Raw genomic sequence first — 24,512 nt, forward strand, 5'->3', positions numbered from 1 at the left:
ATGAACATAGGAGCTAAACAAATTAAGTTTAGTTACAGACTTTCTGTCAAGTAATTTATCGAACAGTTGGCGTGCGTCCACTTCCAGCTTAAATCTCGAACCCACACCACACATTAAATCTCTAAAAACTCAGAGTTTAAACTTTTTCTTTCAGCTTAAATTCCAATTTTCTTTATTTTCTATATCCTGCTTTGGAGATTCGTATATTCCATTGGATTTAAATGGTTTGGGCCTCATTTTGCTAACGTGAACAATTAAAATGGAATGGACCAATTAAAAAAATTAATCTATTACAAAAATAATAAAAGCTGGGCTTTTCAGGTGTCTATACTAAAATTAGCCCAAGATCAAATGATTAATTTAAATGAGTCAATAATCAAGTAACATGAGTTCTAAAATTTATTAAATGTGCTACATGGATTAATTATAGGGAGGAATTAATGGTTTTCAATGGATATCCGGTCTGAAAAAATCGAGTATCTGATCCCGAAAAAATTGCTAAATATGCTACCCGATCTCCAAGTTAATGACTATAAAAAATAAATATTTGGAAATGAATAATAACATTACAGCAAAAATAAATAAAAAAGAACTAAGAAAATAGTTAGATGTCAAATTTTATGCAAATCCCTCTAGTGTGCCGTGATGCAATGGACAATTAATTAATGATTGGTTTGAAATGATTAATTTTCATAATTTTCTTTGTAAATGTTGGAATCTTGGTGTAAGTTTTTGGGAATAGTAAATTCGACGAATAATAGAAAAACAACCTCTCTAGAAAAATAGTTACTTTTACCATTTTTATTTGTCCATATAAAATTAGTAGGTAATTTGCATTTAAACGAACTACATAATAAATTAATAACACATAATATACTGATATCAACTTCCTTACAATGTATTCCTCACCCGCAATACATTTTTTTAATAATTAGGAGTACAATATGTGACCAATTTGTGCATGTATATACTTCACATTATCCTAGCACACAAGTCATATAAAAAAAATGAATCCATAAATGATATTCCTACCTGTGTAAAAAAATACTACTGTAATAATGAGATGAATATAATTACTCACCCAGTGGCTTTAAAGTGCAAAATAGTCAGTTGAGATACTTCAAAACGTGATTCTTTTTTCTACTGCATGGACTACAAGGTGCTAACCCTATTTTCATAGATCAATTCTGAAGTTCACTTTTCTACTTACTTGTTAAGTATAAGCTGAACACAGAAATTTAGTTATAAACGAATCACGATAATATGTTTGGTGCAAGTTTAATTAGCATAAGTGTGAAAAAAAAAGAAAAGAAAAAGTGTGATGGTTGTTTTGGTAGCCACCCTTCACCATATATTACTTATTTCATGTAGAATGGGACTAACTTTATTAATTGTTAATGGTTGTATGCATTGAATTCGGATTATTGACATAGATGATTCATATTATGTGACATTCAAATTAAATATGCATAGAGATCTTATTTTTATTACATTCTTGTACCAAAGAACCTTTATTCCAAGAATCAGGCTATGATAAATTAATCTAAATGAAGAGGAAAGAACTGAATTTTATACATGAACTTAGTACTATTATGTTTAATCCCCTATGGCTTGATGATTTTAAATCCTTAAAAGTATATTTGGTTATAGATTGTGTGTTATGCAGGTTGGACCTTCTCAAAGTTGTCGTGTGGACAGAGCCTCGTCTACAATTTGCTCGGAACGACGGTAATCTACTCGATGTATTCCTCTAATTATTTCTCTTACAATTATATGCATAACATGATAATTGTTCATCCATGTTACTATAACTTAACACCTATCGTTCATGTTAGTATAACTTAACACCTAATTAATTTTTCAAGAAAATAGAATTTATAACAACAAGAAAAGATAATTATATAGAATTAAAAAATAAAAGGAAAAAGTGCTCCATATTTGACAAAAGTGTATGCATACAATTTGTGACTTGTGAGTATATGTGCAAAATAGTCATTTAACTTTTGAATTGAGTTCTTGATTAAACCCCTGAAAACTATACCAAGAATCAAAGAATATAATTTTGATTCAATTAATAATTATAACAGATTAAGTATTTATATCATTTCCATAAATGTGATCAAATTAGTCAGCTTATATATGATTATAATTTTAAATTTAACCGTTAGAATTTAAGAGAATCAATTCCTATGATTCTATGAAATCGGTCAACTACTCTTAATAAAAGAAACGCTCCTAATATATATTTTAAATAGCCATTTTTATGGAAAAGCTTAGAATTTGTCACCTATAAATATTGATCTCATTAAATCATACATGTTACAGAATACGAAGGAAAGAAAGAGAAGCAATTTCTTAGTGTAAAGAGAAGCAAATTCTTAGTGTTGGAGTTGCGCCACTAAATCAAGAAGAGTTCAAGGAAGCTTTCTTCTTCCATAATCGCGCCGGTTATGGAAGTTTTTGATCATATTATGTTTCATGGTTAATTTCGTGTTGTTTAAAGCATTATTTATATTCAATTATTTACGCATAAAATTAAAGCCATTTCATATATGTATTAGATTTGTAGTTTATTTTGAGAATTGATATTTAGTTGTCAACATTTTCTTCATTCCGAGATAATGCAATTTGATGTTGGACCGTCAGTTGATCGAGAATAATGAATAAATTGGTTGATGCGTAAGCTGTGGCAGAAGTGGATTGCAGAAATATGAACGGAAGAGTGAGATGTGACGTTGTATTTTTGTTTAGTTAAGGTTTCTTTGTTTATTTAATTTGTAACTACTTTTATATTCGTGCTTAGAGTTTTAAGTGTTGAGCTTACCTTTCTATATATTTTAATATTCTTTAGTATTGATGACTATTGTTGTGTATTAATTTTTTAATGTGAGTGGTTTTTTTGAAGTGTTTTGTATTGTCCATTAATACAATATAAAATTATGATTGCTATTTTGTGGTGGAGATAAGAAAGTGGTTATTGGAAGCTTTGAATAATTTCATAAATAATGCAACTTCCGTACAGTTACCTTAAATAAGTGTATGCACTTGGTTGATTTCTAAAGTTGTTTAATTTTATATTTTGACATTGTACATTTAAAATATAAATTTAATGTGATGAAATTAATTCAATCATACATCTTACGGGTATAACACTAGATATATTAATAATCAACAATAAAATGAATATATTAAAGCACGACTAATTTTTCTATTAACTTTGTTACCAATTTCTAATATTTTAAAATTTGATTATGTGGGAAAAAGTTTAACAAAAAAGGCTATCGAGCTACCAGCCCAGCCACGGCCTGCCTCTCTTCCCCTTCCCCTTGAATAAAAGCCAAGTCCTAGAACTAATCCCCAATTCCCTCTGCAATAAATTGAGGGTTTGTTGATTTATTGTATTCTCAAAAAAAAATCAGCATCCAGAAATGGTTCAACAAATGATATTAAAGGAAGTAGTATGAGACATTTTGTGCAAGTAAAAATGGTTACAGCATTACACTCGATGTTGTGAGGATGTACAAACAACCTCTTTACAAAACAAGAAAAAATAGTCTAACCAATTAAGAAATAACATTAAGACTAATTTTCTCTTAGCAAAAAAGTGGAAGAAGAATCGGATCATATACACAGGTCCTCTACGTGCTCTCCCTTGCATATCTGCTCGTTTCCTCCGCCACTTTAGTCCACTCGATTCCAATCTTCTCACTGTACACCACCTGCAACGATCATGGCAACTGTTAGGTGTCCGGTGTTGATAGATCCATTTCATGTGCGTGATCTATAGATAGATATCCGAGCATTGCAACATTTCATGAAGCAGCATGTATTATTGAGACGATGCATTTGAAAGGCAGAAATAAGAGGGGAGTTATTATTGCACAGGAAAAGGAGGTACCTGATTTTTGACAAATCCTTTCAGCATGTTAAGGAAGTCGGCCTCTCTTTCTTCGTCAAGCCTTTGGATTTCCGTCCTATTGTTTTCCTGTGATCATACCACTCCTTACATCAATGTTCTGGAGAAGTAAGGCGAAACAGATATTTACAGCAAAACTTGAGAAAAACTACAATGACCACAGTTTAAACAAATAATGGATCTATAAGCTAACAACTAAAGTAAACCAGGAAGCAGTAATAACAGGAAGCAGCTCCGGTACAAACATATTTAAACCTCAATTTCAAATCGTCTCCATATTGAAAATAAGAGTTCTAAAATAAAGATACCAAATTAGAAACTTCATGTGTAGTAGATCAGAATCCTAACTTCGTTCAGTATAAGTAAAACAACAAATCTCACTTGAAAAATTTAATGGAAACAATCTAGTTCTTACCTTAATCCTTTCATATTCTTTGGTGGCACAACTTTTGGCATCCTCTGTGACCCTAATGGCATCTTTTAGGTCCTCCAACTTGCGGACCCTTGACTTGTCACCACCAAAAATTATAGATGACGAAGTTTCAAGTTTATCAGCTCTTGAGTGCAAGACAGACAATTCTGATATAAGAGTTTGCACTGTCAGTAAGGCACTAGAACGATCTGCAAACGCATTGTGTACAGCTAACATCATTCCCATGTGTTCAAGCAATGAATCCTGCAATACAAATTAAAATTCAAAAACTAAATCACAATTTTTGGTAGGAAGGTAATAAAGGTATTTAACTCTTATATAGATGATGCGACAGCTATCGTCAAGAAAAAGTTAATCTTTTTTGTCATCACTCCATTTTTTCAATTCAGAACTCAAATTGGAAATATCAGATAAGTAAGAACTGAACTTGTTGAGACTTACAAAATGCTTCACAGTGTGCGCATTTAATTCTCGATACAATCTGCTCGCCTTAACAGCTGCAGTAGCTACATTCTTCATGTCAGCAGCCCTCACTCTTTGGGTATTTGAAGTTGTCTGCTCACTCTCAAACTTGGTTAACTTGATAAAAGCCAGCCCTAATTCTCCCATGATCTCTCCCATTTCTTGCTGTGCCTTGACCAATGATTCTGCCTACCAGTTCATAATAGGAGTACAAAAATCAGGAGACATGATGAAATTCGAACTAAAACCAGAACTTAATATGCTTAAGCACACAAATGAAACCTGCTGCGCTGCATTTGTGAGATGCTGCTCGAGATCCTTCAACTTGAGCTTTTTCTCCAAGAACTCCTTATCTTCCTCCTCCACAGATTGCCTGGCGTTGCCCCAATCATTCACAACAGATTGCTTGAATTCCTTAAAGAACCTCAGCATATCCCTTCCACCTTTAGCCGAATGGACCACGTCCTGTGGCTCAATCACGCTGCTCGACTCCCCCAACAGCTGCTTCGGCAGCCTCGCGGCCCCATCAAGCATCCTTGACGCCACATCAATGCTTGTGGGCAGCGGCATTCTCCCCTTCACAGTCAGAAACACCCTCAGCTCGTCGCTCTTCCGGATCATCGGATGCCTCGCCAGCCTCTTCAAGTACTTCTCCAGCTCCACCCTCCTCTGCTCCACGAACTCCTGCTTCTGCATCACCTGGCTCTCCACCAGGCTCTTATCTGGCCGGGGCGGGATGAAGAACCCTCTGTAGCCCTCACCCAGCCGATCCGACAGCGTGACCACGTCCTTGAACCGCCTCCGCACGCTGAAATCGGAGCCCTCGTAATCGGCCACGTTCGTGCTCGTCGTGATCAGGTAGCTAACGTAGGTATTGCCGCCGGGCTCGAACTCCTTCTGCGGATCAGAAACGCTGATTCTCAGAAAATCGGAGGTGGAAGGCTGAGATTGAGGCGACGGAATTGAGTAATCGCCGGAGATCTCGCCGTTGCCGTTGGTCTCCGGGAAGGGATGGAACATGACGTCCGCGTAGGATGGTGAATCGAGATAGGGGCTTTGCGGAGGGAATAGGAGGGGATCCGACACGGCCGACGGCGGCTGCTCGGTGGAGGAGGAGGAGAGTGTGGGCATGGCACTGCGATAGTGCGAATTGGAATTGGAGGTGGAGACTTCGCCATTGAAGTTGCTCTCGCCGTCGCCGGTGAGGGTTAGGGTTTGCAATTTGTCGTCGGCGGAAAGGGGGTGGAGAAATTCTTCTCTTTCGCCATTATTTGGGTGGGGATTCTTCCCTGATCCCATGATTCGTAGAGTGAGTCTGCAAATTTTAGGGATTTCGATCGGATTGCATAGGAATTTGGATCGAATTGGGGAGAGCTAATTGAAGAGTTGATGAACTTCGCCTTCACTTCTTGTTCCTCCACCAGAAAAAAAAAACTGCAGATATGGCTGGGTAATAAATAAATATGTGATAATGACGTCATAAAAACCAAGATACATACTCCTATATCTAAACGAATTTTTAAAAATTACTACCATATGATTATAAATATTTGTTCGAGTTAATAATAATAACATGTTCGAGTTGGAGTTTGGCCTCAAGCTTTTAACCAGCTCAATTCAACAGATGCTTCTCAAACATATTTTCATCGAAAATCGGGTTACCGGGCAGCATCCTCGGTCCGACCGTGCAAGATTAGCTTCAATTGTTGGTTTCTCTTTATCGGTTGACAGTAATTGCGTACTATTAATTCCTAAAAGCATTGGCGCGGAATTCCCGGCGAAATTCTCTGCGTAATTCCTAAAAACACCTCCTGTCACGTCATAAGGACTTCCCACTGCACAGTGGCGGACATCCCCAAAGACGTCCCGAAGCATTGGCGGACATCCCCAAAGAGGTCCCGAAGCATTGGCGGACACAGGTAGAGTTGGGGAGGGGCTTAAGCACATGCCTAACAAATTTTTTTTCTTTATTTTCTACTGTTAAATTCTTTGAAAATTTCAATATACAATCTTCAGCTCTTCTTAAATCAATACTATTAAAGACTAAATTTTTGGAGATTGAATGATGGAAGGGGCTGAAATGAATTTCTGCTTGAAAAATATGCAGAGGCAAATGAAGAAATAAAATTAGCTGCCATGGTTTTGGCCTTTTGGGGAAGAAGAAGACCCAACTCCCAAGAAATAAATAGTATACGTAATATAAATTTTAAAAGTACAATTTTCTAAGAGTGCGCGTCTATTTTGACTTTTCAACTTTTAACTCATTTTTTTCTTTTTTTTCTTTCCAGTTCAATTATGCAAATATTTATGTTTTAACAAATTTTAATATTTATGTTCAATTATGCGTCGAAAGAGCTTTTTGGGTCCTTCAAGGCCGATTCAACATTGTGAAGGTCCCGTCTCGACTGTGGTACGTTAAGAATATCGCCGACAACATGTACACGCATATTATCTTGCACAACATGATTATAGCTGATGAAGGACCGAGAGCGGCTAACTTTTACGACGAGGATGAAGCCGGAAGCTTAACCGCGAGGTCTCCCCCACGCTGAGGTGTGCATACGACGGTGGGCGAGATGATCGAAACAAGAAACACAATGCGGGATACCCGAACCCACACTGAGCTACAAGAAGACCTAATCAAACACATTTGGGCGAAATTCGGCCACGAGTAGTGGGTTTTTTACTTTTATGAATTTAATTATGTAATTTTTAATTTTTAGCATTTTAATTATGTAATTTTTAATTTTTAGGATTTTAATTATGTAATTTTTAATTTTTTTGTAATTTGTAATAGTATTCCGGGTATTTTTAATGCATTTTAATATTGTGAAAATGTGTTTATTTAAATTGAATAATAGAATGGTGAGACATTTGAGCATGTCATTGTGGAAAAGCATGGATGTGGGTGCTGTGCTTTTGCCTAAGAGTAGGGAGTAAAAAAGTAATAAAAGTGGATCCGGGCCCACATCCGTGCTCTTTTAAGAGTCGAAATTATATTGTGTTGTTTATATGATTTAAATATTCCCTTAGGATCGAACGGAAACACTATAATCCCCCGATCTACAGCTATTTGTTTTCGAAGAATAAGAAGACGTCAAAACCATTCACCACTAAGCACGAACGATGGATCCGCCACTGAGCGTCATGAACGTCTCCTTCATTCTGCCCCAAAGCACCCCGCTCTTACAAGCCTATTACCAAAATCAACATGGCCTTTTCACTACATATTTTCCAACCATTCGACCACACGACCAACATGAGTCGGGGTCAGTATCAACCACAACGCTGAACTAAGCCGTAGAAGCTCAAGTAGGCTCAAATGTACATATACCACTGTCTTAACCGAGGACCATCCCCTACATTTCAACCCCGGCAGGGATACTCATGATATAACCTTGTCGACCCACCTCTCTGCAACACTATAAACGTGACCGTGATTCATTTTGCTGCAAAAAAATACAGGTAAATGCTGCTCATATGGCTTTGCAACTTACCACATCTATGTAGTTTTTGTCGACTCCATAGCCATCTCAGATGGGATTTGGCCAAGGCGTTATTCTTGGTCGAAAATGGGGCGGGGTAGAAGCAGTTTGTCGATGCTCCTCCACCTGAATCTTCGAGTTTCTTGTACTCACATCCATTCTGCTACATCTACTCTGTTGACAGAACCAACTCAAGAAATTGCCAAGTTAGTGTGTGAAGACAGGGAGAACTTGACATGCTTACCTTCGTTGTTTCATTTACAAATCATCTCGAGGTTTCTACTGCGTCGAGTCACTGCAAAAAAAGGAATAACAAAACATATTCCAAACAATGTGCAGTAACTTAGTGAACTTTTCTTGCCACAAGTTGGATTGTGTATTACATGAAGAAAATGACATCTATTTACAGCATCCATCCCATAACTAAGTAGATCAAAAAGCTTCACATATTCACTACTTAAATTACTGTAAGTAATTTCCTAAGGCCTAATTAACACTGCAATTAAGGTCTACATATGCACTAACTTCTTCCAATTTTGATTTAACAAGAATCGTCCAACTAGACTACCTGAATTCTTTTCTCTGGCCTCTTAATATTTGCTGTTGCACCACCAAAACTGAAGCGTTACTGCTAAAATCCGAGGAGGCGATGTACTCTCCAATAACTCCCAACTCACCGATTTCAGTCCAATTCGATAGTCCTTGAATGAGAACAGGATTTACATGGTTTCTCCCCACGATCCAAAGATCATAGCACACGTTATTCATTGCATGAATAACAGCCATAGTTTCCTCCCCGTTCTTCACCACTGCCTCTCGATAGACGACATGCTCATTTGCTTCGTATTTAACCCAAAACGATGTCACCAATTGATCATCAAGCTTCTTCTCCACTTCAATGTCTCCCTCATTTTCGTGCGAGAGAAACCTGACGACAGTGAGTGATATATCCGGACATCTAGCAGCAGCACGGTCTGCATAAGAAAGCGCCTCTCTACAATCTGCTCCGCCCAAGAATAGAAGGATAAAGTGATGCATTGAACTTCTCAAAACACCATAAACACGACTTGGGTACTCCTTCTTGCTCACTAGAACTCCTACCGAGCAAGGCGCGTGTTTCAACACGTTAAAACTCAGTGATTGAGAGGTTGACTTCCTAGCCGGCGTTCCTATCGTGTGATCAATTATTACACGGGGAACCGGTACAATGATCAAACACGCTTGCTTAGTAAGAGCTAGCTCACAGACGTCTTGATGCATGCTTCTCTTAGGACTGATTGCTGTATAAGAATGCATTGTTATGTACTCACCTCTAGCTTCACCAAAAATCTTTACAGCATTATGTATTGAACTGAATCTGCATCCTTCTGCTCCATTTTCCTCTTCACTTTCGTGGTCGATGAACACTGGGTTGGCACGACCAACGAGCTCAATTAGGCGTAAAGTATGGACAGCAATAGGAGTGCTAGCAGTTGGATTAAGAAGCTCTAGTAAATTCATCACTCCATACAGATTCTCTTCCTCATTGATACACGTTACAAGATGGAGTTCACTGTTCGGCAAAGTGTGTTGTATTGTGCGCCTCGTGTTCAGCATATATGGCCTTGCGGGATCATGGAGTATCCTGATCAAGGGCGCAGTTATAACAGTCACAGCTATTGTCAACAGGACCAGCATTGTGAATTCTGGGACTTTCAGAATCTGCAAATGCCACAAAAAGATCATGAGAGAAAGAGGGAGAGAGATCGACTGTGCACCAAAAACTGATAAGTGGCAACGAGTATTACGGATATAAGGCTACCTTGAAATCCATCCAATGGATAAACAACAAAAACTCGACTTCACCCCTCAAACTCATTATCAGGCTCAGAGTGAGGCTATCTCTAATGGTCAAGTCCAAGAAACGGGCAATGGCAAGAGTGGACACCATTTTCATGATGTATCCAGTCAAGACCACATAAAGCAGCGGCCGCAGATATTCCCAATGGCCGCTCATGGACGAAAGATCTGTTACCATGCCTACATACATGTAAGAAAATGGCATGAAAATGTTGGTCAATATGGTCTCGCTTTTCTCCACTAGAATGGCTCCTAACGGAGGACCATCAGGCACGGCCAAGCCAAGCCACAACGGCCCATTGGCAATAGCAAGCCCCAGCGCGTCAGCAACAAAAGCAATAACAAAAACACCCAACAATATGCCAATCACATAAACCTGATCCACCGGCTTCCCTACAGGGGTTGTCCTGATAATCCATATCATGAACTGTCTCACACCGCCAAATATAGACGCCTGAACCACAGCCAACGAGATGATGTACCATAAAGCAGCTATAGGCCGGTTTTCACCTTGCTTGGAGGCCTCGAATATAACTACACCATTCATTCCTATCACATCACCAATCACTGCAATGGATAGCGCCACCCTCCCAATTTCAGAGCTGAGTAAGTTGAGCTCCTTCATGATCGGATAAAGAACGGGAAAGGCTGTCATAGCCAAAGATGAGGTTATCCCCATAACCGCAGAAGCTTTCACCAGCTCAGGAGCCATAGACTTCCTCCAATAAAATGCAACAGCTATGCCACAACAAAGTGGCACCATCACCCCAAATAGGGCAATGTACCAATGCTTTTTATCCGCTTTCCGTACTGCAAATATGTCCATTTTCACACCAGATATAAAAAGATAAAACATGAATCCTACTACTCCCATATTCTTAATCACATAATACCCATTATCAGGGAACATATACATTCGAAACTTTTCATTACGGCATAACACAGATGGACCAAGTATAATTCCGCCCTACACATCAATCAAAGAAGAAAAAAACAAATTAGCACATAGTAAAATAATTAGGTTATGTTTCATACAAACATTTCCACAAACACCTTGTGTGCAACCAAAATTAACACAAATTGAAAGGAATGGAGATGCTAGAACTCACTCACAATTATCTCCGAGATGATCTTTGGCTGCCCGAATGGCTTCAGGAGGAGGCGCACGACGCGAGAGACAATGATGAGAAATGTTAGCTCCACCATAATTAGGGGAAAAGAGGCTTTTAACGGATTTTGGCCATAGAAAACGCCGAGTAGATTTTCGTTGTATCTCGTCCGACATATATAAGGATAATTCGCCGGCATTTGAAAGGTTTCTCGCTTTCTCAGAATTCCTCCATTGATTTACAGTACAGAGAGGATCTTGTTTTGCTGCCATGAATTGACGTTGCGAGAAACTGATTTAACGGTTTAGCGTAACTTCAGTTTTGTGTGTATAGTTTTGTTTCCCATTTTATATACTACTACTAGTACTTGTAGATTAATACTACAAAGTATTTTATTCACAATTATAAACTTAATCATTTAATTTCTTATCATCTTTATCTTATCTTATCTTATCTTATATAAATAAATGAGAAATGTTGTGTTACAAACTTATGTGAGCATTATTTATATTATTGATTTTACAAAGCTCAATTTACACTATATGTTATTTGGATGTGAATTATTAGTATTGTTGCAATACACTGGAGGATTTAGCGAACACAGTTTATCAAGCATTTTTTATATGATTACACCATTGTTGCTCGCAAATTAACCTCATGTAGTACATCATTTATATAGTATTTGTTTGAAAAAATTATACTCCGTTTAAATCTCATTGTTACCTCCTCCTCATACACAATTCCATGTGCCCATTATATCATTCGGGGCAAACAACGCGCTTCGTGGCCAACACGAACAGCCTAGGATTTCCGAGGAACCCCCTCGGCCTAATTTTCCCTTAGAATCGGCTAAATAAAACATGATTCCCGATCTCTATATATTTCTTTTCGAGAAATAAGAAGACGTCAAAACCATTCGCCACTGAGCATGAACAATGGATCCCAAAAAAAAATGCTATGGGATCCGCCACCCTGCTGCTTTCGACAACAAGGGCAACGTGAGCCGTGGGACTTGGCCATGTCATTCTTGGTCGAAAATGGGTCGGGGAATGTGCAGTCTGTCGAGGCTCCTCCACCCGATCTCCCTCCTTTATAGGCGAAGACTCACTACAAAATAAAAAGGACTACCAAAATATGTTGCAAACCAAATAGAGTAAAATTTAAGAAACAAGTAACTTAGTGATCTATTCTTGCCACAAGAATCTGTATTACACAGGAAGAAAACTAACATTCATTTACAGCTTCACTTAATCAAGTAGAGCAAAAATCACATTTATTACTCATATTTGTGTCTAAACATTGATTTCCTAAGACTAAAATAACACTGCAATTAAGGGTTATATATGGACTAGCTACTTCCAATTTTCATCCAACAAGAATCTTCCAAATAGACTTTCTGAATTCTTTCTGTGCCCCATTAACATTTGCTGTTGCACCACCAAAACCGAACCGTTACTGCTAAAATCCGAGGAGGCAATGTACTCTCCTACAACTCCTAGCTCACTGATCTCGGCCCAACTCGATAGTCCTTGAAGGAGAATAGGATTTAAGTGGTTTCTTCCCACGATCCAAAGATCATAGCACTTATCGTTCATTGCATTAATAACAGCCATAGTTTCCTCCCCGTTCTTCACTACAGCCTCCCGATAGGTTACATGCTCTTTAGCTTCGTTTTTCACCCAAAAAGACGTCACCAATTGATCATCAAGCTTCTTCTCCATAGCGATGTCTCCCTCATTTTCATATGCAAGAAACCTGACAACAGTGAGTGATGTATCCGGACATCTAGCAACACGGTCTGCATAAGAAAGCGCCTCTCTAGAATCTGCTCCGCCCAAGAATAGAAGGATATAGTGATACATTGAGCTACTCGTAACACCAGGAACTACATTTCTGTACTCCTTCTTGCTCACTAGAACTCCGACAGAGCAAGGGGCCTGATTCAGCACAATAGCACTTAGGGATTGAGAGGCTGATTTCTTAGTCGGCGACCCTTTCATGTGATCCATTATCACCTGGGGAATCGGTATAATGATCAAACAAGTTTGCTTAGAAAGAGCTAGCTCACAGACGTCTTGATGCATGCATCTCTTAGGGGCGATCGCTGTGTAAGAATATATCTTTACGTAGTCACCTCTAGCCTCACCAAAAATCTTCAGAGCATTATGTATCGAACTGAATCTGGATCCTTCGTCTCCATTTTTCTCTTCTTCCCTTTCATGGTCAATGAACACTGGGTTGGCACGACCAACAAGTTCAATTAGGCGTAAAGCATGGACAGCAATAGGATTGCTAGCCGTTGGATTAAAGAGATCGAGTAATTCCATCACTCCGTACAGACTCTGTTCATCTTCAATACACGTTATAATACGAAGCTCATTGTCAAGCGCAGTGTGTTGTATTGTGCGTCTCGTGTTCAACATATATGGCCTCGTAGGATCATGTAGTATCCTGATCAACGGCGCAACTAAAGTAGTCACTGATATTGTCAATATGACCAGCATTGAGAACTCTGGTATTTTCACCATCTGCAGATGCCACAAAAAGATCATATGCATCACGAGAGAGAGAGCAATATACTGCATTAAGACGGGAAGGTACCTTAAAATCCATCCAATGGATGAACAACAAAAACTCCACTTCACCCCTCAAGCTCATTATAAGGCTCACGGTGAGGCTATCTCTGGTGGTCATGTCTAACAAACGGGCAATAACGAAGGTGGAAATCATTTTCATGACGTATCCAGTCAAGACCACATAAAGCAGCGGCCGCAGGTAATTCCAGTGGCCGCTCATGGATGACAGATCCGTTAACAAGCCTACATACATGTACGAAAATGGCATGAAAACGTTGGCCAATATGGTCTCACTTTTCTCCACCAGAATGGTTCCTAACGGAGGACCATCTGGCACAGCCAAGCCAAGCCACAACGGCCCGTTGGCAATAGCAAGCCCCAACGCGTCAGCAACAAAACCAATGGCAAAAACCCCCAACAATAAGGCAACCACATAAGCCTGATCCACTGGCTTCCCTGCAGGGGTTGTCCGGATAATCCACTGCAGGAGCCGTCTCAGACCACAAAATAGAGATGCTAGAACCACAATCAACGAGACAAGGTACCATACAGCAGCCATAGGCCGCCTTTCTCCTTGCTTGGTGGCCTCGAATATAACTACACCGTTCATGCCTATCACATCACTAATCAATGCAATGGATAGGGCCACCCTCCCCATTTCAGAGCTGAGTAAGTTGAGCTCCTTCATGATCGGGTAAAGAACAGGAAAGGCCGTCATTGCAAGCGACGAGGTCACCCCCCAAATCGAAGAAGCTTGCACAATCTCTGGAGCCATAGACTTCCTCCAATAATATGCAACAACTATGCCAAAACAAAGTGGCACCATCACCCCAAATAGGGCAATGTACCAATGCTTTTTATCCGTTTTTTTTACTACAGATATATCCATTTTCACCCCAGATATGAAGAGATAAAGCATGAACCCCATTACTCCCATATTCTGGATCACATAAAACGCATTATCAGGGAACATATACGTTCGAAACTTCTCATTTCGGCATAACACGGATGGCCCCATTATAATTCCGCCCTACACATATAAAAAATTAGGTTTTTGGTTCATACAAACATTTCAACAAACACAAGGAGTAACATGCAACCAAAATTAACAGACAAATCAAGATGCTAGAATTCACTCACAATGATCTCCGGAATGATTCTAGGCTGCCCAAATGGCTTGAGGAGGAGGCGGACGACGTGAGAAATGATAATGATAAGCGATAGCTCCAACATAAATAGGGCGAAAGAGGAATTCAATGGATTTTGGCCAAAGAAAACGCCTAATAGATTTTCGGTTGGTCTCTGCCGACATATGTAAGGAGTCGCTGCTGACATTTTGAAGGTTTCTGGTTTTTCTAGAATTATTCCATTGCTTTACAGTAGAGAAGGGTTCTTGTCTTACTTCCATGCATTGACGGACGACGAGGAAACTAATTTAACGGTTAAGCGTAACTTCAGCTTTCTGTGTTTATTCTTGTTTCCAATTAGCAGAAATAAATATAGTCAAACTGAAATTTTTTCTTGCCAATTGTGAATGAAATTATATAATGCCAATGTTAGTTTTGTGAAATGAATTAAATAGATGTAAATAGATAGGCCAAATTATTATAGTAGAAGTTAGCTATGAAGTAAAATAGAAAATTACTGCTATGAATTTTGTAGTAAAAAAACATTGCTCTAAGGTTAAACGTATATTGACTTTTATGCCTCCATTTGGCTATATACTCCATCTAATAGCTCAAAATATATAGAAATTGCATTTTTTTTTAATTTGAGATATGTCTACTTTAATATTGACTAAGATTGAAATTACATGTTCATGAAAATAGTTTATATAAATTCTTTAAGATGTGGTATCTACTTTAATATTGACTAAGGTTGCAAGGTTGATCGTATTTTTTGCCAAATTATTAACTATTGAGCAAAATAATTAGTACTAATATTTAATTATCAGTTTATTACTAGTAGGAAACATGATAATTCTGAGCAATAAGATTAGCATGATTACTCTTGTAGTCTATTAGAGTTACGTTCCAAGTCAAATAAAGTGATATGTTGGGATAGTGACAAAAAAAGGCAAATATTAATTAGACATAGAATAAATAAAATTAAAAATGGTAGACAATAGTTGATTATTTAATTTGTATTATTGTGTCCCCATTCTAATTCTTTCAGTATAATAAAATGTAAGAGCTGTAGAATGTGATTGTTTATACTTAACTATAGTTTCAATTTGAACTCTACTCAAGTAATTTAGTTTAGTTATTCACTTTTCTTTTCTTTTCTTTTCTTTTTTAAGAATAAAACATATTGGTAAGACTATTTTTGTTGAACAAATATATCGGATATTTATGGTACACTAACACAATTAGGTATGAGTTTGAGTAACTACGACCAAAACCTTATTGATATTTTAAAAATAAATAGGAGTAATAGTAATTGGGAGTAATTTTTTGCAACTAAATAATTAAGTTGTGTTTTTTGGAAGTTTTATTTTAAGTATAGTTGGGCTGAGCGGCCCAGTGCTGTGGGCTTCTTTCCCTTTTATGCATTAGTAAGTTTTGACTATCCATCCTCATGCTAGTAAGTTTTATTTATAGGGGCTTAACTTCTTATAGTATAAACAATTCTATAAAGAAGTTAATATTTTCGTAATTAATGCAAAATTTTAAATAAATCAACATAGTTACATAGATTTGTCATATTTAATAATGAATTCAGATGGGATCAGGGTGACTTGACCCCAACATCAGGGTATAAAGACCCAAAAATTTCATTATTTTACGCTTTTTGCACCCCAACTCCTTGAGTATAAGGCTATCTTCACTTGTCATTTGCTGTTATTGACATCGTGAAATGTGTCTTTGTCATTCAACACTATCGACAACCTTATTTATTGTATATATGGCCAACGGTGCAACAATTGCACTATAATTAATCCTTTGGATTTTGGCTATTTTCATTCTTCGTTCGTCATTCATTGCTAGCAATGGGCGTGACATTGTTTTTGCACCTTTAGACCCACCCTAGCGATAACGGTATTCATCATATTTAACTTTACCATTTTTTTCTCAAGTCCGCCATTGGTAATATATTCCCAACTAACACGTCAAGAATTTCTATTTTAAATAAATCAACATAGTTACATAGATTTGTCATATTTAATAATGAATTCAGATGGGATCGGGGTGACTTGACCCCAACATCAGGGTATACAGACCCAAAAATTTCATTATTTTAAGCTTTTTGCACCCCAACTCTTTGATTATAAGGCTATCTTCACTTGTCATTTGTTGTTATTGACATCGTGAAATGTGTCTTTGTCATTCAACACTGTCGACAACCTTATTTATTGTATATAAGGGCAACGGTGTAACAATTGCACTATAATCCTTTGGATTTTGGCTATTTTCATTCTTCGTTCGTCATTCATTGCTAGCAATCGGCGTGGTGACATTGTTTTTGCACCTTTAGACCCACCCTAGCGATAACGGTATTCATCATGTTTAACTTTACCATTTTTTTCTCAAGTCCGCCATTGGTAGTAATATATCACGTCAAAGATTTCTATTTTAAAATAAACGTAACCAAAAACGATGGAACAGAATCGAATATTTATCGAAAAAACTAACCTATAGTACATTTACTAAGGCATAGTGGGCGGAAGGACAGCGGTAGCCTAAATCCGGCTAACGACATTTCTGAAGCATCTTCTTTGTTTACTCCGCCAAACACTCCCTTAATTTCTATGCATACGCTTCTCTTCCACCACAACCACTGCTTCCCACTTCATCGCATTCTCCTCACTCCTCCCTCCGCCGCAATGAGTTCCGCCGTCGCGCTCCCCTCGGTTTCTCTCTCCAAATCCGCATTCAGCGACACCGATTCCTTCAGGAGCTCCGTCAGCCTGGGATTCAGAAATGAGATCCGGAGTTTGTCGCGGCTTAATTTGGGGAAATCTAGGGTTTCCATGAGCGCCGCCGTCGGATCGGAGGCGGCGGTCGTCGATGATGCATTGTTCAAGGACTATAAGCCTTCTACTGCTTTCCTCTTCCCCGGCCAGGTCTGTGTTCGATTTGAGCTTTTGCAGTTTTGTTTTATGTGTGTGGTTGATGCTGTGTAGCTCGGATTCGATGATTAAGTTTAGGATTAGTAGCCCCATTGTTGTTTTGTTTACAATAAATAGTTCAGTGTTTCACGATGAACTGCAGTGAATTGTTTACTACTATTTGAAGGTGCAACGATTGGAATATTACTCTACTGGCTACTAAATCGCCTATTTTCAGTTTTTTTTTGTTTTAAAATGATGCGCTACTGACCAATTTGTTGAAGGTTTCAATGCTTATGGCAGTTAATTCTGTATTTTGATTGTTCAGCTATACAAATTGTTAAATTTTATTCTATCCCTGAAATCATTAAATTTCATTGATCTCAGATTGACTATAAAAGACAAAAGCCAAAAGGCACAAAAAATTAAGGTCATGTTTACTCACTGAACTGTCACTGTGTAAAAATGCATTTAGGATTTTGTTCTGGTTTATCTGTTGATGCTTCACTGAAGGCTGTTGGGTTGATGCTTCACTGAAGGCTGTTGGGTCCTATTTGTGCTATTAATCATATTTGTACTACTTTGAAGGGTGCACAAGCTGTTGGAATGGGAGTGGAGGCTCAAAAGGTGCCTGCTGCAGCTGAATTATACAAGAGAGCTAATGATATTTTAGGGTAGGTTCGTTACTGTGCGGTAATTATTTGCTTTACCAAATCTTACATCTATTGGCTATAGTGATTTGTTGTCGAATTTTGACATCTTATGTCCTGAAATATTGTAAAAATTAATCACAGATGAATATCATGTTGAATAATTGAAAAAGTTGAAACTTAACGATGTTGCCACATGATGCTCCCTTGAGGTGTGCTAACTTTTGTCACCTTAATTCTTTTTGATGGTCCAACTGTCCGTTACCAATGGCTCTTATTGGCAATATCGAAATATGACTGTATGCGAGGTTTAGGTGTTGACATTAGGCTAATGTGTCGTTATAATATACGCACAAACAGAAGGCGTAATGGTTTTATCATGACATGATGAAGTCACTTGGGATTGTTTAACTGATGGCTGCGGCATGTTCAAATGATGGGCTGTTTTACTTATGATATCACCATTCGAACTGGTTTTGACTTTTGAGGATCTCTTTTGGTTGATTTTCCTCTCTAATGTTAGAAGTTCAGTATCTTACACCATTCCTTTTGATGAATTAAGGTTCGACCTTTTGGATATTTGCATTACTGGGCCAAAAGAGAAGCTTGATTCCACTGTCCTAAGCCAGGTAAACTGTCATATCCTGAGTCGTGGTGTATTATCAAAAAACCATTCTTATCGAAGTCTTGAAAGAGGATAAACAGAAACTTTATCAATGGACACACATTCCCAATTCTCAAAATACTACATTTCTTGTTTAAAAAAAAGGAACTGATGAACTTATATATTTCCTGGATCAATTTCCCAGCCGGCTATCTATGTTACAAGTTTAGCAGCAGTTGAGGTGCTTCGAGCTCGCGATGGAGGTCAGCAAATAATTGACTCTGTTGATGTCACATGTGGTCTAAGCTTAGGAGAATACACGGCCCTTGCATTTGCTGGAGCATTCAGGTATACTACCAACCGAATCAACTGTTTTGTTCAGGTAGCATTATGCTTCGAGTAAATCTAGTCTCTGATGATGTTCTTGTTGTGGTTCAGCTTTGAGGATGGGCTTAAGCTAGTCAAGTTAAGGGGTGAGGCAATGCAGGTACATGCTTTCAACTAAGTAATAGTTATGTGCATTATCGTCATGGCTCCTAGATATAAAAACTTATTCTCTTGTTACCACCAGGACGCCGCTGATGCTGCTCAAAGTGCCATGGTTAGTATTATTGGACTAGACTCTGATAAAGTGCAGGCACTCTGCGATGCTGCGAACGAAGATGTAGACGAAGCAAATAAAGTTCAAATTGCCAATTTCTTGTGCACTGTAAGTTCAGATTTTAGAGTTAGTTTATCCTAACACAACTCTCCTAATAACCAAAAATAATTTATTTGAGTACTGTTTCTCATAGGGAAACTATGCTGTCTCCGGGGGCCTTAAAGGAATTGAAGCAGTTGAAGCAAAGGCAAAAGCATTTAAAGCTCGAATGACAGTAATCCACTCCTCTCAGCATTGCTCTGTCTCAATATGTGCATTAGATGTTTGACCTCAACTATGATCTTAGGTCCGGTTAGCCGTTGCCGGAGCTTTCCACACGGGTTTTATGGAGCCTGCTGTATCAAGATTAGAAGCAGCTTTGGCATCAACAGTAATCAGAAAACCAAGAATACCAGTCATATCCAACGTTGATGCAGAGCCACATGCCGTCCCAGAAACAATCAAGAAAATACTGGCTCGCCAGGTAAACATCAGCCTCCATCAATTCTCATCCGGAACCACATTACCATCCAATCATTCGTATCTTGTCGACAATTCCAGGTGACCTCTCCCGTCCAATGGGAGACAACCGTGAAGACCTTGTTGAGCAGAGGATTGAAAAAAAGCTATGAATTAGGACCAGGGAAGGTAGCATTCAAACATACCATATTCTATATCATAATGAAATTCCGAATGTCTTTGATGCCAAATAAACGGCCAACATCAATGTAACTAGCATTTCCAACTTGTTTTTTTTTTTCTTTCAAAACTGAGCATATTTTTGTTGTCCGCTTTAGGTGATAGCTGGCATTGTGAAAAGGATGGATAAAGGAGCTGTCATTGAGAACATTGGTGCCTAAAGCATCTGCTTCTTCGAGCCTTTTGAGCTGCTTTTTGCCGAAACCTATCTGTGTAGGCAAATGGGACGTAAGCAATAAACGGTTATGTTTTGCGATATTAAAGTGAGAGCTTGATATACATTGGTCCATATTTGTGGATAATTTATTGAGTTTCTTCCAACTTTCATTGCTTTTGGTAGTGCTTATTAAGCTACTCTACAATTATTTAGGGTAAATAGTGTTTTAAGAAAAATGTACTCGCAACCTTAAATATCTGTACAAACTACTTCCAACAACTTTCTGGAATAACTTAAAGTCATGTTGTGACAATATACGATAAGAAATTTGACAAACCCAAATTATCATAGGAGTATAAAATTATTTGTGTAATATAAATAGGCATTTAAAAAAAATAAGAAATGCACCAGCCGGGAATCGAACCCGGGTCTGTACCGTGGCAGGGTACTATTCTACCACTAGACCACTGGTGCTTCTTATTTGCATGTTGTATATTTATTTATAAATTCCACAGATCATGCTAAAATATCAGCGGTAATTGCATTGCAACGTTTCAATTTTAATCAATTTTGACTTAAAAATGAAAACATTTTCAGTCACAATTGCGATGTTTACAAAAATTAGCTACTTTTGATAAGTTTATCCCTCTAATGACATGAGGCACATACTCTATTAACAATACAAAAACATTAGTAGTCGTAGTACTATAAATTTAAATTCTACACACAAATGTCAGCGTGATATCTTTCTCACAAACTTCACACCAGGTTCCATAAAATTAAAATAACATTACAGATCATACTCAACATTCAACTAGTAGCTACTGAGGCCAATTTTGAGGAGGTTGGTTTACTCCAACAATTCAGCTGTAAAAATTACAATGCAGTCAAGTCAAGTTCAACGACCTACCAAACACATCATGAGTTTGCACCCGGGTCACTGATCACACCCAGAAAGTCGTCTTTGATGGTGCCGATGCAGAACTGTAAAAACAAACCAAAATGTCATAGCTAGTGGCGCTATAGGGTTGAAGGAAGAGGCGCGGATACGGTAGACCCGTAAAAAGCATAGCATCAATCAAAGGCTCTATACTATTATACACAGAATTTGAATTTTCAACCAAGAAGAAATCATTCATAATATATAGATACAGAAAGCACAAGGGAAGCAGAACATTGTTGAGGGAGAACTACAACTTTGGTGCAGAACAGTTTGTAAACATAGGGTATCAATAGTATCATTTAAGTGAGACTCGACCAATCACACGTCCATGGATATAACTACAGAAGTAGTAGTCTAGTATATATTTGAGAAATTTAAGCTATCAAAGTCATGAGATAGCCAAGAGCAATGAAACACAACAAGGTAAACGAAAGTGAAAAAAGTAGTTCTTGGGTGTAAATAAATAAACAGAGGGCATACAATTTCAGTAGCATCAACCCGAGTTCCAATTATCTTCAGCCTGACTTCACTTTCTTTTTGTATTTTGACCTGTCAATGATTTGAATAAACAACCAAGGGGCTTACTAATTACACTGATTACAGATCAGCAATCATGTTCTTGTGACAGAAAAAAGATGGAGGAAGGGCTACATACTGATCCATCAGAAGTAGTGTAATTAGGGATGTCACCAGGTTGGAATTCCATATCATCAGGTATCAACTACAGAAAGAGAGAGAGAGAGAGAGAGAGAGAGAGAGAGAGAGAGAGAGAGAGAGATTTCAAATCATTCAATATAATGTGAATTTAAAATCTAATAAATTCAAATCAGACAGAAATAGTTTTTTAAAAAAAGAGTCATGAACACTGTTCCATTGTAGAAAGAATTTATCAGAACAACATTCGATAAATTTGTTATAATAGATTTCAACTGACTCCAAATCCTTCAGTTAATATGATTATCAAATTATGCCCAGACTTTTTGTAGCCATTATCAAATTATGCCCAGACTTTTACAATGCGGATTAACTAGTACGAGATGATATCATCCTAAGCAAGGTAGAGATTTGTAATTTGTAAATAATAATCATAATAGTAAGAGAGTAAATATAGCTAAAAAGCAAAAAAATAAAACCACTAACATGATTGGACACGAAGATTTGGACAGGACCAGCCTCAGCGAAAAATCCCATCTGAAAAAATCAAAGCATTTTATGCATTAGAAAAAATGCATATACATATAGCATGACATCAAAATGGTACGACAATCACAAATATTACCTTGTTAACCATTGTGACAACAGCTTCCAGAATCTCTCCCTTAAAAGGTCGAAAAACAACACACTGGTACTTAACTGGAAAAACAACAAATCCGGTTCCATCACGAATCCGACCTTTCCCAACACTTTCAATCCCAGTTATTGCAACAATAAACCCGTGGTGGCCACTGTAACAACACAATAGACGAAGAGTGATTACCTCATTTTTCAACCAACATCAACACCCAGAAATAAAAAACAAATATGTGAATGTAGAATCACAATTCAGTAACCTGCAAGTGCCTTCAACATCTTTCATGAGCTTGGCTACAAGCTTATCCCGTAGATCACGGCCAAAGTGACGAGGGTGTAGTTGCATGTTTCTCTCCAATACCATGTGGAAAAACATCTTTCTCCCCTTCTTGAAGAACTTAAGATCTGATAAGCAATACTATGTTCAAGTGTCTTATTGAAAAATTTGAACTCCAAAAGAATAATCATGCAACTTGGAAGTTGGAACTTGAGAACTTCATAATTTTCCAGTTTGGATACTAAACAGAATTAGGAGTACATGATTTTGCATAGTTGAGCTTGCCTACATCTATGCATAGTATAAAGTCATTCTCTTAGCAAGCAACTAGACATTTTCACATGAAAAGTTCTTCACATCATCTTAGACTATCAAGGGGTAAAATAAAAAAATTAAGAAGAAGATCTACATGAAAGATTAGAGGGGGTTTACTATTGAGGATTAACCTAAATATATTTAAAATTGAATAAGCAAATCCGTTGTTTACTAAGATGGATATGAACTTTGAAATATCTCTAAACCATTGATAATTTCTACAATTTGAGCTAACTTGCTTGATTTGGTTCGTATCCCATTGAAAGAGGTAAGATTGGAGAAATCAAAATAATGAAAACAAAAATACTCAATCACGATGAAAACTTGAGCTCTAGGGATCAATCCCATACAAATTCATGTCCTTTGTACTAGGTCTTTATTCATTCCATATCCCAAATTCAAATCAAGTTTTGATGCAAAACATATAGAGATTTTTAGCTCAAAATCACGATTATATCATTAATAAAACGACTTATAAAAAAATAACGAATTCTTAGCTCAAAATTTAGGGATTTTAAGCTCAAAATCGCGATTATTTCACAAAAAAAAAACAACGAATCACAGCGATGCTGCTACTTCTATAGTAGCGGCCAATGATGCTGCTACTTCCGACCTTATTACGTCGGGAGCCGGTTGAATAGAACGCCGCGGCCGCTGAGCTCTAGGGATCAATCCCATACAAATTCATGTCCTTTGTACTAGGTCTTTATTCATTCCATATCCCAAATTCAAATCAAGTTTTGATGCAAAACATATAGAGATTTTTAGCTCAAAATCACGATTATATCATTAATAAAACGACTTATAAAAAAATAACGAATTCTTAGCTCAAAATTTAGGGATTTTAAGCTCAAAATCGCGATTATTTCACAAAAAAAAAAACAACGAATCACAGCGATGCTGCTACTTCTATAGTAGCGGCCAATGATGCTGCTACTTCCGACCTTATTACGTCGGGAGCCGGTTGAATAGAACGCCGCGGCCGCTGAGCTAAGGTTCAGCCGTTCAGAATGAAGAGCAGTGCGTCTCTGGGTGTGTGTGTGACAAAGCAACGCGAGATTAATTGATG

General features: G+C 37.7%; 5 protein-coding genes and 1 non-coding gene across 8 annotated transcripts; 1 reads left to right on the forward strand and 5 right to left on the reverse strand.

The window, feature by feature from the left end:
• Positions 1 to 3,421: 3,421 nt before the first annotated feature.
• Positions 3,422 to 6,244, reverse strand: LOC121748403 (sorting nexin 2B-like). The gene is made up of 5 exons (XM_042142732.1): positions 5,094 to 6,244; positions 4,791 to 5,000; positions 4,332 to 4,592; positions 3,899 to 3,985; positions 3,422 to 3,719 (listed from the first exon to the last, which is right to left on the reverse strand). The coding sequence occupies exons 1-5, from the start codon at positions 6,108 to 6,110 to the stop codon at positions 3,639 to 3,641; spliced, it is 1,656 nt and encodes a 551-aa protein (XP_041998666.1). The 5' UTR covers positions 6,111 to 6,244; the 3' UTR covers positions 3,422 to 3,638.
• A 1,512-nt stretch (positions 6,245 to 7,756) lies between these two features.
• LOC121746999 (cation/H(+) antiporter 24-like) lies at positions 7,757 to 11,562 on the reverse strand. Of its 3 annotated transcripts, XM_042140973.1 has the most exons (6): positions 11,249 to 11,562; positions 10,098 to 11,102; positions 8,865 to 9,997; positions 8,541 to 8,591; positions 8,309 to 8,470; positions 7,757 to 8,233 (listed from the first exon to the last, which is right to left on the reverse strand). In XM_042140973.1, the coding sequence occupies exons 1-4, from the start codon at positions 11,441 to 11,443 to the stop codon at positions 8,576 to 8,578; spliced, it is 2,349 nt and encodes a 782-aa protein (XP_041996907.1). In that variant the 5' UTR covers positions 11,444 to 11,562; the 3' UTR covers positions 7,757 to 8,233; positions 8,309 to 8,470; positions 8,541 to 8,575. The 3 variants fall into 3 exon arrangements, with proteins under 3 accessions (XP_041996907.1, XP_041996906.1, XP_041996908.1); XM_042140972.1 differs by having other exon boundaries at positions 8,309 to 8,591; XM_042140974.1 differs by having other exon boundaries at positions 8,309 to 8,591; positions 11,245 to 11,379.
• A 1,016-nt stretch (positions 11,563 to 12,578) lies between these two features.
• LOC121747578 (cation/H(+) antiporter 24-like) lies at positions 12,579 to 15,263 on the reverse strand. Its single transcript, XM_042141653.1, has 3 exons — positions 14,961 to 15,263; positions 13,846 to 14,850; positions 12,579 to 13,772 (listed from the first exon to the last, which is right to left on the reverse strand). The coding sequence occupies exons 1-3, from the start codon at positions 15,153 to 15,155 to the stop codon at positions 12,597 to 12,599; spliced, it is 2,376 nt and encodes a 791-aa protein (XP_041997587.1). The 5' UTR covers positions 15,156 to 15,263; the 3' UTR covers positions 12,579 to 12,596.
• A 2,194-nt stretch (positions 15,264 to 17,457) lies between these two features.
• Positions 17,458 to 20,788, forward strand: LOC121748959 (malonyl CoA-acyl carrier protein transacylase-like). The gene is made up of 10 exons (XM_042143551.1): positions 17,458 to 17,883; positions 18,457 to 18,542; positions 19,081 to 19,147; positions 19,328 to 19,470; positions 19,561 to 19,609; positions 19,694 to 19,831; positions 19,917 to 19,997; positions 20,070 to 20,246; positions 20,324 to 20,410; positions 20,560 to 20,788. Exons 1-10 carry the CDS (start codon positions 17,569 to 17,571, stop codon positions 20,620 to 20,622), a joined length of 1,206 nt encoding a protein of 401 aa, XP_041999485.1. The 5' UTR covers positions 17,458 to 17,568; the 3' UTR covers positions 20,623 to 20,788.
• Positions 20,789 to 21,021: 233 nt separating this feature from the next.
• Positions 21,022 to 21,092, reverse strand: TRNAG-GCC. Its single transcript has one exon. It is a non-coding gene; the product is annotated as a tRNA-Gly (tRNA).
• Positions 21,093 to 21,291: 199 nt separating this feature from the next.
• LOC121749395 (DNA-directed RNA polymerase II subunit RPB7-like) lies at positions 21,292 to 24,512 on the reverse strand. The gene is made up of 7 exons (XM_042143968.1): positions 24,388 to 24,512; positions 23,112 to 23,256; positions 22,841 to 23,006; positions 22,702 to 22,752; positions 22,217 to 22,282; positions 22,042 to 22,110; positions 21,292 to 21,602 (listed from the first exon to the last, which is right to left on the reverse strand). The coding sequence occupies exons 2-7, from the start codon at positions 23,225 to 23,227 to the stop codon at positions 21,537 to 21,539; spliced, it is 534 nt and encodes a 177-aa protein (XP_041999902.1). The 5' UTR covers positions 23,228 to 23,256; positions 24,388 to 24,512; the 3' UTR covers positions 21,292 to 21,536.

This window comes from Salvia splendens, chromosome 9, assembly GCF_004379255.2.
Source record: "Salvia splendens isolate huo1 chromosome 9, SspV2, whole genome shotgun sequence".
NCBI lineage: Eukaryota > Viridiplantae > Streptophyta > Magnoliopsida > Lamiales > Lamiaceae > Salvia > Salvia splendens.